Source organism: Anser cygnoides, chromosome 2 (assembly GCF_040182565.1).
Source record: "Anser cygnoides isolate HZ-2024a breed goose chromosome 2, Taihu_goose_T2T_genome, whole genome shotgun sequence".
In the NCBI taxonomy this organism is placed as follows: domain Eukaryota; kingdom Metazoa; phylum Chordata; class Aves; order Anseriformes; family Anatidae; genus Anser; species Anser cygnoides.
This window is the reverse complement of record NC_089874.1, coordinates 72,432,956-72,449,414: the sequence shown is the minus strand read 5'-3', so window position 1 is coordinate 72,449,414 and position 16,459 is coordinate 72,432,956. Positions and strand designations below refer to the sequence as shown.

The 16,459-nt window shown below is 42.2% G+C and overlaps 1 protein-coding gene across 4 annotated transcripts in view; it reads left to right on the top strand.

Moving 5' to 3' along the window:
• Positions 1-216: 216 nt before the first annotated feature.
• The window catches only part of DSP (desmoplakin), a 39,648-nt gene continuing 23,405 nt past the window's right edge, over positions 217-16,459 (top strand). For 2 of the 4 annotated variants that reach the window (XM_013179290.3, XM_013179287.3), the window contains exons 1-6: positions 217-674; positions 9,085-9,187; positions 10,941-11,089; positions 11,445-11,619; positions 14,288-14,416; positions 15,566-15,616. In XM_013179290.3, coding sequence (XP_013034744.3) covers positions 484-674; positions 9,085-9,187; positions 10,941-11,089; positions 11,445-11,619; positions 14,288-14,416; positions 15,566-15,616 — 798 coding nt within the window. In that variant the 5' untranslated portion in view covers positions 217-483. The remainder of the gene's footprint in view (positions 675-9,084; positions 9,188-10,940; positions 11,090-11,444; positions 11,620-14,287; positions 14,417-15,565; positions 15,617-16,459) is intronic. The other 2 variants (XM_013179288.3, XM_013179289.3) reach the window with 2 other exon arrangements.

Below are 16,459 nucleotides of genomic sequence, written 5' to 3'. Positions count from 1 at the left end.
GAGCTGACACAAATTCCATTTGAAGTTTTTAATGGTGCTCCGACCTCCACACCGAAAACTCGTGAGGGCACCCTGGCAGGTGGAAGGCCCGGCCGGGGGGCCGGGGCCACAGCATGCCGGAGGCCGGGCTAGGAAAGAGGGCAGGAGGGAGGCCGGGGCCGCTGAGGGAGGAGGAGGAGGAGGTGGCGGCTTAAAACCTCCGCCGAAAGGTGTGGCTTCGCCTTTCCTGTGCCGGCGGGGAGGGGAAGGGACGGCATCTCTGCTCTTGCCGCCGCCGCCACCACCAGCACCACCAGCACCTTCCGCAGCCTCGCTCGGCGGCGCCCCCCGCCCTGCACCTCGCCTCCCCGGCTCCCTGCCCTCGCCCTCCCCGGCTGCCTGCCGTCAGCTGGGGCCCTCCGGGCGGTGAATGCCGCTCCCCCCTCTGGCCCCGGCTCGTCTGTCCCCCTTGTGCCCTCCTCGCCCCGCGTCCCGCCCGCCGCCATGAGCATGAACGGCGGCTCGCACCCGCGGCTCAACACGCTGGGCCGCATGGCGCGGGCCGACTCGGGCACCGACCTGCGCTACGAGATGAGCTCCCATGTGGTGGGCGGCGGTGGCGGCGGCACCCACACGCACAAGACCTACTACTACCAGAAGACCTACGGAGGGGACTATGCCTCGGACGGGTACGGGTAGGTGCGGGAGGCTGTTGTTCATCTCCTCGTTAGGTTTGATTTTTTGGGGGGGCTCTCAGTGGGGAGGGTGATGGGGTGGAGAGCGGAGCGGAGTCTTTGTGTCTGTGCTTGACCCGACTGATCCATCCTGGCACGTAAAACAGTTTGCTGGGAGCCTGTGCCTTGTTCAGCCTCCAGTTTGGTTCGAGGCTGGGCAAGGGCGAGGCTGTCCTCCGCCTTCTGCCTCCCCTCTTGGCACCGGCGTGGTGGAGACCTTGCAGGGAAGACGCCAGCCTGCACGGTTGAAGTTTTGGCAAAGCCTTTTTGGGGCCAAGAGGTGCTCCAAATGTATGAAAACCAAGCACAGTGGTTATGAAGACCTGTCTGTGAATCCCCTTGCTAGTCGCTGAAGGAAATGACATCGGTGTCTGATAGCCACCTATACGGAACACTGCTGGCCATTAGGCTTTATTTATTTATTTATTTATTTATTTAACACATGGAGCGGTTCTGTTAAACCTGTAGCTCTAATTATCGATGCCACTGACTTGAGAAATGATTTGGAAGTGCCGTCATGTAATTTGTGTTAAGTTACAAGCCCTAACTTTACTGACATCCTGATCAGATTGCAGAAGGATGAGAGTTAAACACATACAGCAAGTAAACAGCAGATGAGAATTTGTAGGCTTTATGAAATAAGCATACCTGTAAGTGGCTGTTGAGAATTAGGATAACCCTAGTCAGTGCCGAGAGCTCCGTTTAGGTGTTTCAGATCTGTTGCCAGAGGACCACTGAACGCAGGACATAACTTGCATTCTACCTATGTTTGTTTATTACTTTGCACAGTTCTTAGTTCTTCATTTCAGTCTTGGTTTGCTGTGTGCATTGTGATTAGCTGCTGCTGTAACATGGCTACCCGCTGCTGCAGTCAGTATGAGAATGCCTATCTATTGAAGTATAATGAGAACAATTCAATACCTTACCAAGGGAGACTGCACATGCTAGGATTCCGAAACACTGTAGCTGTGTTGCATTTTTGAGGGTCTGTTTTGCTAGTGGTGCTCCACTGCAAATACCTTTACTGCTTTTAAGAGACAGCCATGAAGAATAAATGGCGGAGCATGCTAATTCCTCCCTGGTCTTTTTCCAGTCTTCACTCTGGTGCAACTACAGTGGATTCACTGGTATGCCTTCCCTATTAGTCCTGACTCTCACTAGAGGAGAAATACTTCAATTTAGCGTTCTTTGGCTTTTGTTACGTATTTTAAACTAGCCCACAGTCTGTTAGGCTTTTATTTCTTTAGCTTTCAGTGGTGTCTTAGCAAGAACGGAGAGGATAGGCCTGGTGAAGAAGTTAATGATCTTCTATCAACATAGTTTCATTTATTCTCTGTAATATAATGTTCATATTTCCTTTTTGGGAAAGTGTAACTGGCAAGGATGTTACAATGAAAGTTCCCTTTCCCTTTATTCGAAGGTCTCTGCATGTTACTAACTTCCCCTGTTAATCAGATTGAAATACATATATGTATTTTACATACAATCTTCTTGTACATGTAAAGGTCTGACCATTCAAAAACATTTTGAATAAGTATTTGAAAAATGTATGTGCTTGCACATTACTGAGTTGCACAGGCTTATTTTAGATTGGTGCTGATTTGAAGTACAGTATGTCCCAAAGTAGAAAATGAGGGGTTTGTTGCCATTTGATGAAAAAAAGCAGTCAAGTCTGATTTTGCACATGTGCTGTGTGCAGAAAATCCACAAAATCCTGTGCAGGTTGTGCTTGCAGGATCTTGCATCTGTTACTGTCTTGCATAGTCTGTGGAATTGGTTTTAATAACTGTGTTACGTCTGATATGTTTAGTGATACATTTTAGTGGCAGTTGCTGAATGGAAAAACTGAGGCTTCCTTTTTCAGTGGAGAAAATTACTGTACCTTAATTTTCAATGCAGTAGGATTTAGCTTAGGGTCTAGTCTTGTAAGTTTTGGGGCGTATTCTGTCAAACAAGTCTGTGCTGAGTATTACATTAGTCACAGAGCAATATAAGACGCTCCCTACCCTTAGGGCTCAGCAAGGTGCTTTTACAACATTCCCGGTTTCTTCTGGCTTGGGAACTCAGGATGAGCTTGGCCCCGAGTACAGATACTCAGCTTGATGTTGAGTCATGCACTTCTAAACTGCCAATGAATCAGTCAAATATTTATCAATGTCTTTGCTATGAGAGATAAAATCTGATGATCTGGGAGAGAAGACAAAAAGACAGCGGCAAGTTCAGCAGTTTTATTAAGACTGGGGGAGAAAAGAGGTCATAAGGTTCATGATTGCCAAGTGATACATTGCTGCAAAAACTAATTTATGCACAAGATTTGCTTAAAGGTTCATGGAACGCCAGCACCTTAAACTAGGAAAGGATCTAGAAATTCAGATCCCAAGTCTTGATGTTACTGGCAGGGACTGCCGGACAGGCTTAGAGGAAACAGGTCCAAAGCTGCATTTTTGTTCATCCGATCGTCCTCGCAGTGGTCTGCAGGGTCCTGCCCAAGATGAATCACTGTATCATGCTGGGCATGACAACTGCCCTAGTGACAAACAAAACTATAGGAAGACGGAGAGTAAAGAATGCGTCTGAACTGCCAAATGCCTGCCGTGCTCGCTAGGTATGCCCCGTGGTCGAGCCAGCACGGAAGTATCTCTTAACAGCAACTGGTAGGGCTGCACAAGATAAGAAGGAAACCAGCTTGCACCCCTCCTAACTCACCTTTTTAGAGGTACCCTTCTGAGATCGGTTCCATTGCAAGCTATTCTATGTGTCTTTGAAAGCATGAAAACATTTGCCAGATGTGTTTTGGGTGGCTGTTGTTGGAGGAGCCATGTTGCCTTGTCTCCTCACCTCGCTGTGCTGGCTGGGCGCTGGGTCCTGCACCTCCCTCTTGCAGAGCTGGCGATGGGAGAGGCAGCGCAGGCTGTGCGGACGTGCCTGCAGCCCGGTGCAGCTGGCAGGCCTCGCTGCTGGTGATTCATGCCAGTGGCAGAAGTCCTGCTCAGGGGTGTGAGAATTTTCTTCAAACAGGTGTGGCAGGGCCCCTTGTGAAACCCTGCTTCCACCGAGCTCACGTGGCCTTGGCAGTTTTAAGACTTCACTGGTGCCTTTTTTTTTTTTTTTGGCACATTTCTAAAGGGATTAAGAGCCCGATCATGCACAATGATAACCTTCAAAAGATAGCTTTATCATGTCATGGCCTATGTACATGACCTGTGCTTCCAAATATGAAGGTGTCTGAGGCTGCACTGTGCTAAAGCTGATCCTAGTAGGAGCAGAGATGCAAAGAGAAAAGCCCATTATCAAATTATTGATGTTTTCTGACAGTCGCATTCACCGTCTTTAAGGGGTAAAAAAACTCCTGTTATGTAGTAGTTTAATTTCTGGTTATATTTTTACAGATAGTTGATTGCTCACCTGTTAGCTGTTTCTCTCCAGAGATTCTCTATTTGTCATACATCTCCTGTGTGTTAAAACCAATTTTTTAATACTTGGATTTCCAGGTGCACACATGCAGCTAGCAGATGGCGGGTGCGAGGTGGCTCAGCTGATGGTGTGTGCAGCCTGCGTGCTGGAGATTTCTGTTCCAGTTCACGTTTTTCTTTTAACTCACCTAGCCTGGGCATACCGGGTAATCCCTTGATGAATCTATTGCTTGTTCAAACAAATTTGTGTGTATGGAGGAAAAAAAAAAAGAGAGGTGCTATTGTTTTGCTTAGCTTCAGACTCTGTGTTGAGTTATGGGAGTTGCTTGATACTTTGGACCTGCAAAAAGACCTTTGTCAATGGAAAAAAATGCTTCAGATTTTTAAAAGTATAAATATTTTGTGGAGCCAAAAAAATTAAGACACTATTCTGACTTGATGTGTACCCTCTTAAATCAGATCTTTGGGCTGAGAGTATCATTTTTTTATGCTTCCAAAGCATTAAGGAATCGTGAAACAATTTCCACAGCACTGCTGGACGGATGTTCTTCTGCGTGTCCACTGCTCCTCTGGACCCTCGCTGCCCCCCAGGTGACACAGCAGCTGCTGGATGCTGAAGGAGGCAGAGACTAGAGCGGCCCCAATGTGTTTGTGTGTTTTTAGCAGAGGTAGGCAGTGATGAAGAAGAGCATAGTTGGCTTTCCTCCTCGCCTTGTGCATCCTGCATTAGCAACAGATCAGTTGGACCTGCAAGGATGGAAGTTGATTGTTTACAGAGGGTCTATCATTTATTCAGAATGTGTTGTTTGAGAAATAATGTAGCTTCTTAAATATGCTGGCGATGGTGGTAGCCACCCATGGTGTGCTTGAGGGACATAGGCACAGGTGTGCTTGAAGCACTGATTGCCACACTCACAACTCATTGAGTGGCCTTGAGGGTGTCTCTCAGTCCTGCTTAAAACAAGCAGAAATAGTTATTTCTTCTTTCTGTGGAGCAACGTGTCTCACAAGCATCCACTTCACAGAGAAGTGCAAACCTAGCTCAGAAATTCAGGACTCACCAGTGTGGCGATAGCCAAGCTCGGCTCAGCAGGTATATTGCAGCAGGGAGGTGTCTCAAATATTGCCCTGTACAAAACCTGCTTGCAGCAGGGCATGGGAACAAAGCGTTTTGCCCTGACAGGGAGCAAGCCTCATGCTTCCTATGCAGAATGATGGCAACATGATGATGCTGTCTCTTTTCGGGTGCTCTTCTGGCCGTAGAGATCTGCAGGGCCACATCTTAACATCTGTAGCCTTCCCCAAATCAAAAGTGATTTCTCTGTGTTTTGAAGTATTCTCCTAGTTTTAAAACAAAGGCACTATTCCCCTATTTGTTCCTTGAATAGTTAATGACTATTAAAATGAAGTCATTTTAATAATAAATTCAGCGTTTAATAATGAATAGCGTTGTTTTGAAATTCATGACTTGCCTTCAAAATATGTGTCACAGCCTAAAATTTTGAGTTGCTGGTACAAGTAGGTTACCAGCTCAGGTCTGAAGCAGTCTAGGCTGTTTGGCTCAGCCCTGTTCCACAGGGATTGAAGATCCAAAGCAGTATGGCCATTAGTCAGGTTTGTACAAAGGTGTTTATTTATTAGTAGCAGTCCTGGCGCTCTTGTGCTATAAGTCTGGCTAAAAGGTCCAAGCTCCAGTTGGGTCCCTTTCTGCACAGGTACGTGGAAGGGTTCAAAACACTGAAAACTATTTACAGGGTGTGCTAAATCAAGTGGAAAAACTGGCCCATTTTCACTGTGTGCAGTGTTTAGTGCAGCAGGACCCCATTCACAGATTTGAGCTTTAGATGTTGCCAGAGTTAAATCAAAATGTCATCATAGCACCAGTAGTTGTTGCAATGACCGAAATGTTACTTTATTCTCGTTCAGTTTCTTGTAAACAAAATGAGATGAAATGACAGATTACCAATAAATAGTCCTTTGTCAATCCACTAAATCTGCCTTGTGTGGGGATCATCAGGGTCCTACATCTTTCTGAGGGTCATAAATGTATTTTTATGTAGAATCTAGGCTACAAGGTTGTACTTTGAAAATTCATGTTCTTTCGTGCCTCTGCATTGTGATGCCACCTAGCATGTTCGTGGGTTAGGGTTTGCCTGAGTTTTTCTGGTCCAGTATTTTTTTTCCCCTTTATGCCATTGTGTTGGATATGGTATACCTTTGTCTGTTTTTTTCCTTCTGCCTGCAGGTTGGATGTCTGCTTACTCTGCATTGGGGTTTCTTCTTTGATCTGCTCGTTCCCATTGAAGGCCTGTCATTTCCCCTGGCTGGGAAAGCCATTAGTTCTCCTGGTGTCATAAGCTACATTTAACAGGATACTGCCTTCTCATCCATTATCCTAGCATCAGTCTCAGTATTTTGACCAACAAAATAGTTAAAATAATTAACTAACAACAATAAAAACATTGCATACAGGGTGTTGAAAGCTACATTGTTGAACTACTGTGCTCTTTCTCATTTCAGTTTGTATTGCTCCAGCTTTGGCCATTATTTTTGGTTATGTCTTTATCTGGTAGATTGGAGAGCCTCACTTTCTGCTTTCTCCTTGTGAAGGGCCCCATGAACTCTAAACAAGGAACTTACAGATCTTCATTTGAAGATCTAATTAGGGCATACTAAAGCTTCCCAGTGCAAGTTGTTTGCTCCTCCCTTTAAATCAATTCTGTGCATCTGTATTCAACTATCTACAGCTTTCCAACTTTTTTTATTATCTGGACAATAATGTTGGATGTAGTGTTTTAATATCATTGGGATGAACACAGAGTACTTGTAATTCTGCTTTTCCTGTCTTGTAAATTATTCTAGAAATTTGATTTATTTGAAAATACCTTTTCTTCACAATTTCTTATTCTGTTAACTGGCAGTCCTTGTTTAGACCTCCTCTCAGTGTAAAGTGAACTAATTCACTATCACTAAAGTGACCTTTGAGGTCAGTTGAGTTACACTGAACTCAGCAGAGATGCACTGATTTATTACAGTAGAGGTCTGGTCCTCATCTATAGTTCCTTTGGCTTTAATGGACATCAGGTATTTGTAGCTGTCAGGAGATGATTAAAAAAGCAATTGAAGAAAACAGAAATACTCTTCTCATGTTCTAAAAAGAGAAAATTACTTGTAAGATTCCTCTCTCTTCTTTACTATGTTTCATTAATGAGGATAATTGTGGGTATAATTAATGTAAATTTTAGATGCAGTTGCATGCTTCTAGATCCAAACACAACAGCTATGCCTAAGGAGAAGGAAGGATTTTAAAAAGGAAGCTGATGGGGGAAGCCTGGCATAAAATCAGTTGTGCAATTTTCTTTAAGGTGTTTCCAAGGCATATGGGCATGCATAACACAGTACGGTGCAATATTTATGCAGCCAAAGGGTTACAGTGTAAGTGAGGAGTTGCGTGTGTACAGCTTGTTTTAAGCCACTCAGTGATTTTTCAGTCCTGTCTCTTTGTCTTGAAAGGTTTATTCCCAGGTATTGACAGAAGCAGCTTAAAAATTTGCTCAAACTTTTTCCACTTGCTCAAGAAGAGCTGGTAGGAGAACGGCAGGCTGCTGAGTGACAAACTACATGCACCGCAAAAGTGCTCTTAAAGGATGCTGGTGAACGTTTCCCTTCACTGTGGTGCTTCTTCCCAAGGACAGCTCTACTGTGTGTCATGGCTCCTTTTACTAAGTATGATCAGAGGCTGCTGAAGTCGGTTGAAAGATTGCCACTGAATCCAGGTGATGTGTTGGTTCTGCTGAGTTGGGCAGGTTTGCAAAGATAGACTTTTTGCTGTTAATGCTCTGTGGAAGACTTGGGCCTTGAGTGATTTGTAATGGAAAAGGTTACCTGCTGTGAGCACTGCAGTTAGAAAACTAGGCAAGGCTTGGAAGTGTCCTAGTTTCTTACTGTCTCTTAGTAGTGGTTTATTTTAGTTTCACTGGCAAGTGCTTGGGTTTGGGAGCTGCCTGAGCTTGCTTGGGAGCTCTGATTCCATCAGCAGGGAATGATTCCTAGCTTCAAGCACCTCACCCACATTCAGCTAGCAGTGGCTTGCTTTGGTGGCAGGGTCCCAGGATGAGCAAATGCAGGAATGGCAGCCTTCTGGCGGGATGGGTGCAAGAGATTATGTGCAAGACAACAATAATGACTCTGCTATCTACCTTGGCTTTTTCCCCCACCAGTGATTTTGGTTCGGGAGTTTACTTGGAACCCCAAAACTCCCCTTTTACTTCTTTGTAAGAAAGCAAGTACTCTGACTCCAGCTCCTACATCTGTTTTTGTAATAGCTTAAGCATCTTGTAATGCCTTTTTAAGACACTGCACTAGTCTTTTATTATTTCCACTGATAAAAGGGCCCTTCGCATATACTTGCATAGACATTCGTATACTTGCATAGACTTGTGTGCTCATGCGCTTGAAGAGCAGAGGAGCCTGCTTTCCTTTTACAGTCTTAAGTTCAATAGCTTGTGTGATAGCATGTATGATAACGTAATGTAAAGGTTACATTCTAATTTATGGACTCTTAAGAAAGATCATGAATAATTTATTTCTACTGTAATACTGTCAAAATTTCATTTATCAAAGCTGCAAATACCTGTATCAGAGGAAAACCTTTCTCTTAACCACATGTGAGGTTCCATCTTCTGCTCAATCCAATGGTGAAGTTACTCCATATCTGCTACTGCAGAATCATGAATCTGCTGTTGTGGAATCAGCATTGAACTGCAGCGAAGTTGTGTGTGTGTGTGTGTGTGTGTATAGGGACACACAGATCAAGCACATTCGTCTCCATGAAGCTTAACTGGATTTATTATTTCATGTCACTTCCTGTAGCTGTTGGGAATTTCTACTTCACATTTCTCTTTATGATGTGTGATTACTTTGTACTTACTTCATCTTATTCTTTCCCCCACCAACAGTCAGAATGGGACCTGTACAGTTTCCAGACGTCAGAACACCATTCAAGAGCTTTTGCAAAATTGTTCGGATTGCCTGATGCGAGCTGAACTCATAGTGCAACCTGTGAGTGCTTTTTGTTCTTAGAAAAAGTGATTTTAAATGTTACAGGGAACAAATGCTGCACTGTTATCTGAACATACAGACTGTGGTTCTTCACCTCTTTTCTGTTATATCAGCTTTTTTTCTGAGGGAGCTGCCACCTTACCCTTGGAGTGGAATAACATATATCCTTTCTAGGTGTCCTCTTCTGTCTACATTCAGTGTTCAGTAAAACTGGTTGAAATGCAGCTGGTTAAGAAAAGGGAGCCTTTTGATTAAAAAAAAAACAAACCAAACAAACAAACCCCAATCACCACTACCAACAAAACTCCCTTCAGATTCTACTCCATCTTTTTTTTTTTTTTTCAGTTTTAGGCCAACAGTTGCTAATAATGTTATAGCCACTTAACACTCTCTTAGTGTATCCTGTAAAATATCGGCAGCATTTTCTGAGCCATAATGAACCTGAACCACCATCAGAAAAACCTTCACTACATTTATTTTTCTAGTTGATTGCTAAAGAAGTGCTTGAAATTAGATTAAAATCTTGTTGGCTGTTTGATCTGAAATACGTACAGATAACCTTTGCTGTGTACTACACAAACCCATTGTGGCTGGGGATGGGTTACTCATTGACACCAGTGCCAGTCCTGGCCAATGTGGAATGTCCTTGGTTCCTGCTGAAGTCAAAGGAAGCGTAGGGTGGTGGGCATATCCTGCTGTTGAGGCTACAGAAATCCAGAATCCATTCGCAGTTCTTGTAGTAGAAGTGATTTAATGCACACTTCTTGACCCTCTGTAGACAGAAAATTCCTTCAGGAATGAACACTGTGGTTAGCAGTTTATTTCCTTTTCAGAGGTACAGAATGTGTGAGTATGTTTATATAAAAATCAATGCTATAGTAAATACTGCCTCTTGTTAAGGATTAATATTATTCCAGTGAAGTTAAAAGGAAGCAATGTTTAGTTACAGCATGGTGCCACAACGTACATTGCTTGTTTTTTTCTTTTTTTTTTTTTTCCTGAGGGACAAAGTAATGAAGCCCATCATCATTTTCTTTGCAAAATCAAACCACAGCTGGATTACTTTTAGCTTATCATGGGTATGTCAGTGCAAGATGAGATCAAAAAGCCTTGTCTTCCTGCTGGAACCACCATGACCATGCTGGTCCACTGCACTGAGAAGACACACAGAGAATTTACATAGAACTTTGGATTATGAGATGGGATGCAAAAAAATGTGACTATGCAAGGAGTTAGTCCCAGGCAGATGGGGTGCATTCTGCATTTTGCAAGGAGAGGAGCTGTGGCTGTGACTCTTAGAATCTCGGAGAAACTTCTGTAAAATCAGGAGCAATATTCGCCAGCTCCAGCAAGGACAGAGTGTCTGCTTCTTGAGTGTCTTCTTCTAAACACAAAAGTTGTTCCTGCTATGTAAGATCTTAAAAATTCAGCACACTGAGTGCATCCTTGGCTCCACTGAAATAAAACTCCATCAGGACCTGTTATTCTTTATGGAAATGTTTTGTTGGTATTATATTTTAATAACTTCCTTGTGTATTTTATTCATAATAATGACTTTCAAATTACTATGAATCATTTATTAAATGGCCTTCTGCCAGGTAAAACTGTCAATGGGCGACCTAGCAGTTGAAACCTCTTATACTTCTTAAAAATAGTTGGTCCTCATAACATCTCTTTAAATAATCACTGTATAAGCTTCAGATTGTTTTATTTAATCTCCACCTCTTTTTCTTTTTATTTTTTTTAATTTTAGGAATTGAAATATGGGGATGGTGTCCAGATTAGAGGGAACAGAGATCTGGAAGAATGTTTTGCACAGGCAAATGACCAAATGGACATCCTTGATGGGCTGATCAGGGAGCTAAGGCAGATGAACCAGCCCTGTGAAATGTATCAGAAGAGGTACTGGAAGGCCCTAAGGAAGGGCTGGGGGAGGGAATGTGACAGATAAAATTCTGTGGTGTCTGGAGTGCTCACATTCTCTGGTGTTGCAGGCTGTGGCAGAAATCAATAAGGTGGGATGAAATCAGTTTGTTTTGGGCATGCTAACATGGAGAAAGGCTGTGCAGTGGTTTATCACAGAATTTCACGTCCTGGTTGTCCCTGTGAAATTTCAGTCACTGTATTTTTTCCACAGCCTATGCTATCAGCATTTCTTTCTGAATACCTGATGATTCAGCAGGAGATATGAATTGTGTTGTTCCCATGTTTTCTGTGTGTTTTCCTCATAGAAACCAACTGTTACCTTTCCTTTCAGGCTGCTTCAACTTCAAGAGCAAATGCGTGCCCTATACAAAGCTATCAGTGTTCCCCGCGCCAGGAGGGCCAGCTCCAAAGGTGGTGGTTGCTACTCCTCTCAGAGTGGTTCAGGCTGGGATGAGTATACGAAACGTGTCACAAGTGAATGTTTGAACTGGATGAGACAGCAGAAGGTAAATTTCTCCAAAACCTAAAGACAATGCTCAGACCTAATTTTGCTGATGAATGTCACCTTGCATGCAATAATGTTCTGACTGCCACTAGAACATTAAAAGTACAAATAAATGGTAGTAGATTGTTCCAAGTTCTTCCCCCCCCTCCTTTTTTCCCTCTTATATTTGCAGCATTGTACATATAGTGAGTTTCCACTGAAATACAAAAATGGATTTTGGAGTCTTTTGCAGGGGAAAAGAGTGGAAGTCAAATTTGAAAACAAAAACAAGACACAGCTGTTAACAAAAGGCATTGGCATGTTTGTGTTAGAGATTATTACGTTCAATATTTCCTTCCTTCCTTCCACAGATTTCCTTTATGCTTCATATTTATTTTAACCCTTTTAACAGATAAGACCAGCTTCACAGATCTAACCATTGTCCAGTATTTTGCAGTTGTCCTCCCTCTAATCTATCCTTATCACAATGGGATCCAGAAGGTACAGTTGATTGCCACAGGACTAGACTTTCATAAGTCAGCTTCAGCATTTTCATGTGTATCTGTTGCATGCACAGAATAAATTTGCCTATCCACAGCTGTTGATGGTGTAACCTGGAGTAGAAACACACACTCAGAGCTTGTAGTGCTCTTGTGCTGCTGGGGTGGAAGTTCTGTGTTTGTAGTTGGAGAGCACTTTTAACAGACAGGTAGGGGAGAAAGAACAAGGAGGCCCAAGTTACAATTTGCTGACTCCCTGTAATTTGAAATTGCATTATTTTTCTCTCTCTTTATTAGGTTGTTGCTTAGTGATTCTGTCATTGTTACCTGCATGTGGTGTTTACCAGGTGGCTTCTATGCAAACCAGATGAGCAGGGGAGAGCTCTGTACAGTTTCCATACTTCTATGCGAGTGCCAGTTGTAGTCTAGTGTTCCAGTGCCCTCCCATATCGTGGCATATTTTAGAGGAAGGGGAAGTGGAGATGCACTTGAGTGCTAACATTTACAGACATTGTGCCAGTAAAGCAACAGCAGGTATGATTGCACTTCACATACTGTGGGAGAGCAGGCTATTTGTTAGACCTGCCATGGTTTGAGGAGTGATGTTGGACAGACACTGGGCCTTCTTCCAGTGATGAAAGATGAGGAACATGTACCTCCCAGAGATGCCACATGCCTCCCAGCTGAGACACCCCTCGCTAAGCATAGGAAGCATAAGCAAGCTGTGTTCACGCACAATAGCTCCTATGAAAGCAAAAGGATCATTCTCTCTCCCCTTCAGTCCATAAAGCAAAGTGGAGGTGAGGCCAGTAAGTGCTTAGCCTCCTATTGGGCTTTTGAGTTTTTTATATATATATATATATTTATTTATTTATTGCGAAGTTCAAAATAAATTTTCCCTATACCTTTTCTTTCCACTGTTTGTCACGATCTGCTCACATTGGGGCTGAGATAACATTCCTTCTAGTTAACATGATGAGATGTTAAACAGTCTGAGCAGCTGTGTTTTTCTGCTGGTGTTTGTGTGTCTTCTATACCTGGATAGTTCGCTGACAGGAGAATCAGCTGGTAGGAAGGTTTGTCAAATTTCCATTGCAGAGTTAGGGAAGGTGAACTGAAATCCAGACAGCCTTTGTTCACATATTGGCAGTCATCCAAGATTGCTGCTGTTGCTACAGTCTAGCTAGACTGTGTAAATATAATGAGAAGGGTCAAAGTCCTGTAACTTTTAGATGTCTGAAAGTAAAACATTTCATTTCTTGGAATATTTTCAGTCTTGCCTTTGAACCCTTTTGCTTGAGTGTAGTTCAGGCTTTGTTGACATCTGTTGACTCAGAGATTTGGCTTCAGGCTGGTAATTATTAAATTCAGTCCCAACCCAGGAATAAGATTTCGAATTCTCTACGGTGTGCATGTGCACAATGGCATTCGTACAGAGATGGATTATGATTGTGTCTTCACAGCATAAAAGGTGCTTTGGAATTTGAGGAATTGGGTTGTGAATTCAGTGGAATTTTATATTTGCAAATAATGAAACAGAGAACTGCAGTCAGATAGTTTTCAAGTTAGTAATTATCCAGTTGTATTACTGTTCTTTCTAAGGCTGTTCCTAGAGATTTGTACTGAGCATCCTATAATAAATGTTGCCAAAATGCAAAACAAACATATTCTATAGCCCTTTCAGTTTATCTAATACATTGGTAGGCTTCTTTTTTTTTTTTTTTTCTTCATTTAGTTGGACTACGTTTAACTGAAGTCAGTGAAGCTGCATGGGTGTAATTAAAATGGAATGTAGTATACTGGGCTACAGAACTGTGCATTTTCACATGAGTTGCATGAGTAGCGTCACAATTTGTTTTCAGAGTGATAAGAATGTAACTGTACTATAGAACGTAAGAGCACAGTTTAGTCCAAAGTAAACATGAAATACACTACTGAGTGTGCTTCATCTTGTCTAATTTTAAGCAACTTAAATATTTTCTCTACTTTGTTTCTTCTACTTTAGAAGCCTGTCACACAGTTTAAGCAAGGGCAATTTTAAGAAATTTTTAACCCCTGATCTGAATTTCCCTTTGTTTAGTTTTACTCTTTATTGTATGGTCACATTTCTTTCAATTCAATTCCTTGATGCTCTGATGTAGATGATGTCTTTTTGGAAATGAAAGTACAAATACTGTCTCTTTTTCCTAGTCTGAAATGGAGCTAGTGAAATGGGGGTTTGATGCAGCGTCCATTGAGCAACAGATTAGTGACCATAGGAGAACTCATAATGCCATTGGAGACTATCGCTGGCACTTGGACAAAGTCAAAACAGACCTGGTAATTACTGTCTTCCCTTATACATTGCTTAATCTAGATTTGTGTCCTTGGCTTGCCAGTGTTTGACTACAGCAAGTAATGCTGATCAGCTCAGCTTCTCTTCAGAAAACACTGATGTCATAATAACTGCTTTCCACCCTAGTATTTATTATTTCATGATTATTCAGTGTTCTGCTTCTTTCCCCAGAATTTTATAATGAGAATTTAGTAGTTATTTAACATTTTGTTGTTGTGTACCTGGCAAATAAATATCAGGATATTTTTGGTGAGAAGAATGGCTAAGAATGATTGTTCTCACTTACTTATGTTAAAACAAGAAAGTGAAAGGATAATGTGAGTAAAATACAGCCTTGAGTAATGAGGGAGTTTTTGTGAAAAAAGACCAAACTCTGGGCTAAATTTAGGGCTTTTTTTTTTTTTTTTCCTCCCTCCCTTCTGAGGCTTCTGGTCCAGTCTGGGTTTTGTGATTGGAATAAAGAAGTCAGTGAAAGTGCAGTGGTTAACCTCTGCTGTCACCCTAACAACTAGATATTGGAGGAATATTTACTTCATCTCCATTCTTTTCTGTTAATTCCTCAAATGGGCGAGGGGGGAGAGAGTTGGATCTAAAGAAAAGGGATTCAGTTCTGAAGCTTAGTTTTCTCAGGCAAGCTGAAAAGCTGAAGGGTTGTTATTTTCTTTTCCCTTCTGTTTATAAGAAAGTTAATAATATAGCCCTATCAAACACTAGTTCCAAGGTTGTGCAGGTTCCAAGTTAAAGAAATGGGAATAAAAATTGGAGCATGCTGCTCAGGATCATAGTTTATATTACTCCACAGTCTTCATAAAGCTAGCTCTAGGGCTAGGTGGTTCCCCACAAGCTATCTAGGAGTTTGGTAAAGAGATCCAATTTTGGAAGCTGTTTTTGTGTTACAGGGGTTATGTTCAACCTGGCTTATAACATTGTCATGAGAAATAAGTTTGTCCAAGCCTTGGTTTTATACTTCTGGCCCTCCAGTGGTACAGATCTGCTGCTCACCGATGTACCTTGCAGGCATTTCCAAAATATCACATGAAATTATAATATCATGGTACTGGCACTGTAAAGGAAGTACCCACAAAAAGGCAACTCATAGAAGGCACGCTAAATATTTGCTGTCTCTGTTTCAGCGTGAGAAGGCTGCGGTTCATCAGCTGGAGGAAGAATACGAAGGACTGCTGGTGAGCACAAGATATGTTCATATCTGATACCCTCAATGATAAATGCTTTTTGCTTTCTTAGCACTGGTGTGATAGTCAAGGGACACTTCAAGCTTCAACAAAATGATAGATGCATGTAAAACTAATTCCATTCAGGAGTGTTTTGTCGTTTAGATGAGACTTAGTTTGAGGCATGAATTTGAGATTAATTCATTACCTGGTTTATAATTGACTTACCAGGAAGTTTCTAGTTTGCAGTGGGTAAAGGAGGTTGGTCACTAAGCAGGTGAAGAGTAGAACTCTACCTCCTTAATGGGAGTGGATGTAGCAGTAGAGTTAGTCTATATTAGAAGCTTAAAAAATGACTCAAAGCTGTGTTTAGAACCAAATCTTGTTTAGGGCTGTGCATCTTGTCCATGTTGGGTCTTCATGTAAAACACTGAGAATCTTGTGCAAATAGTAGATGTAACCCTTAGAATTGGAAGCTGCTTCCTGTACACGTTTCAAATAACAGGATATTTATTATCGTGTAAGGACAGAGAAGGAATCTTTTCATGAAGCATCATCTGCGCAAAAGGTGCTGCTACAACATCAAGGATATACTGTCAGCAGCAAATGCGAGTAAAAGTGATGTTAAATGTTCAGTCATTTTCTTGTATTTTCCCCTATGTCTTTTTGCTTGCTTGCCTACATGTCTGCTACGCTTGTGTTTGAAATGGCTTTAGGAAGCTGCTGACTTCAGATTCCCATTATTTTTTAAATCCAGGCACGTTATCCACTGTCCATTGCCAACAGGTTTCATAGCTCTGTAGATCAAGGCATGTTATCCACTATCCATTGCCTATAGGTTTTATAGCTGTGTGG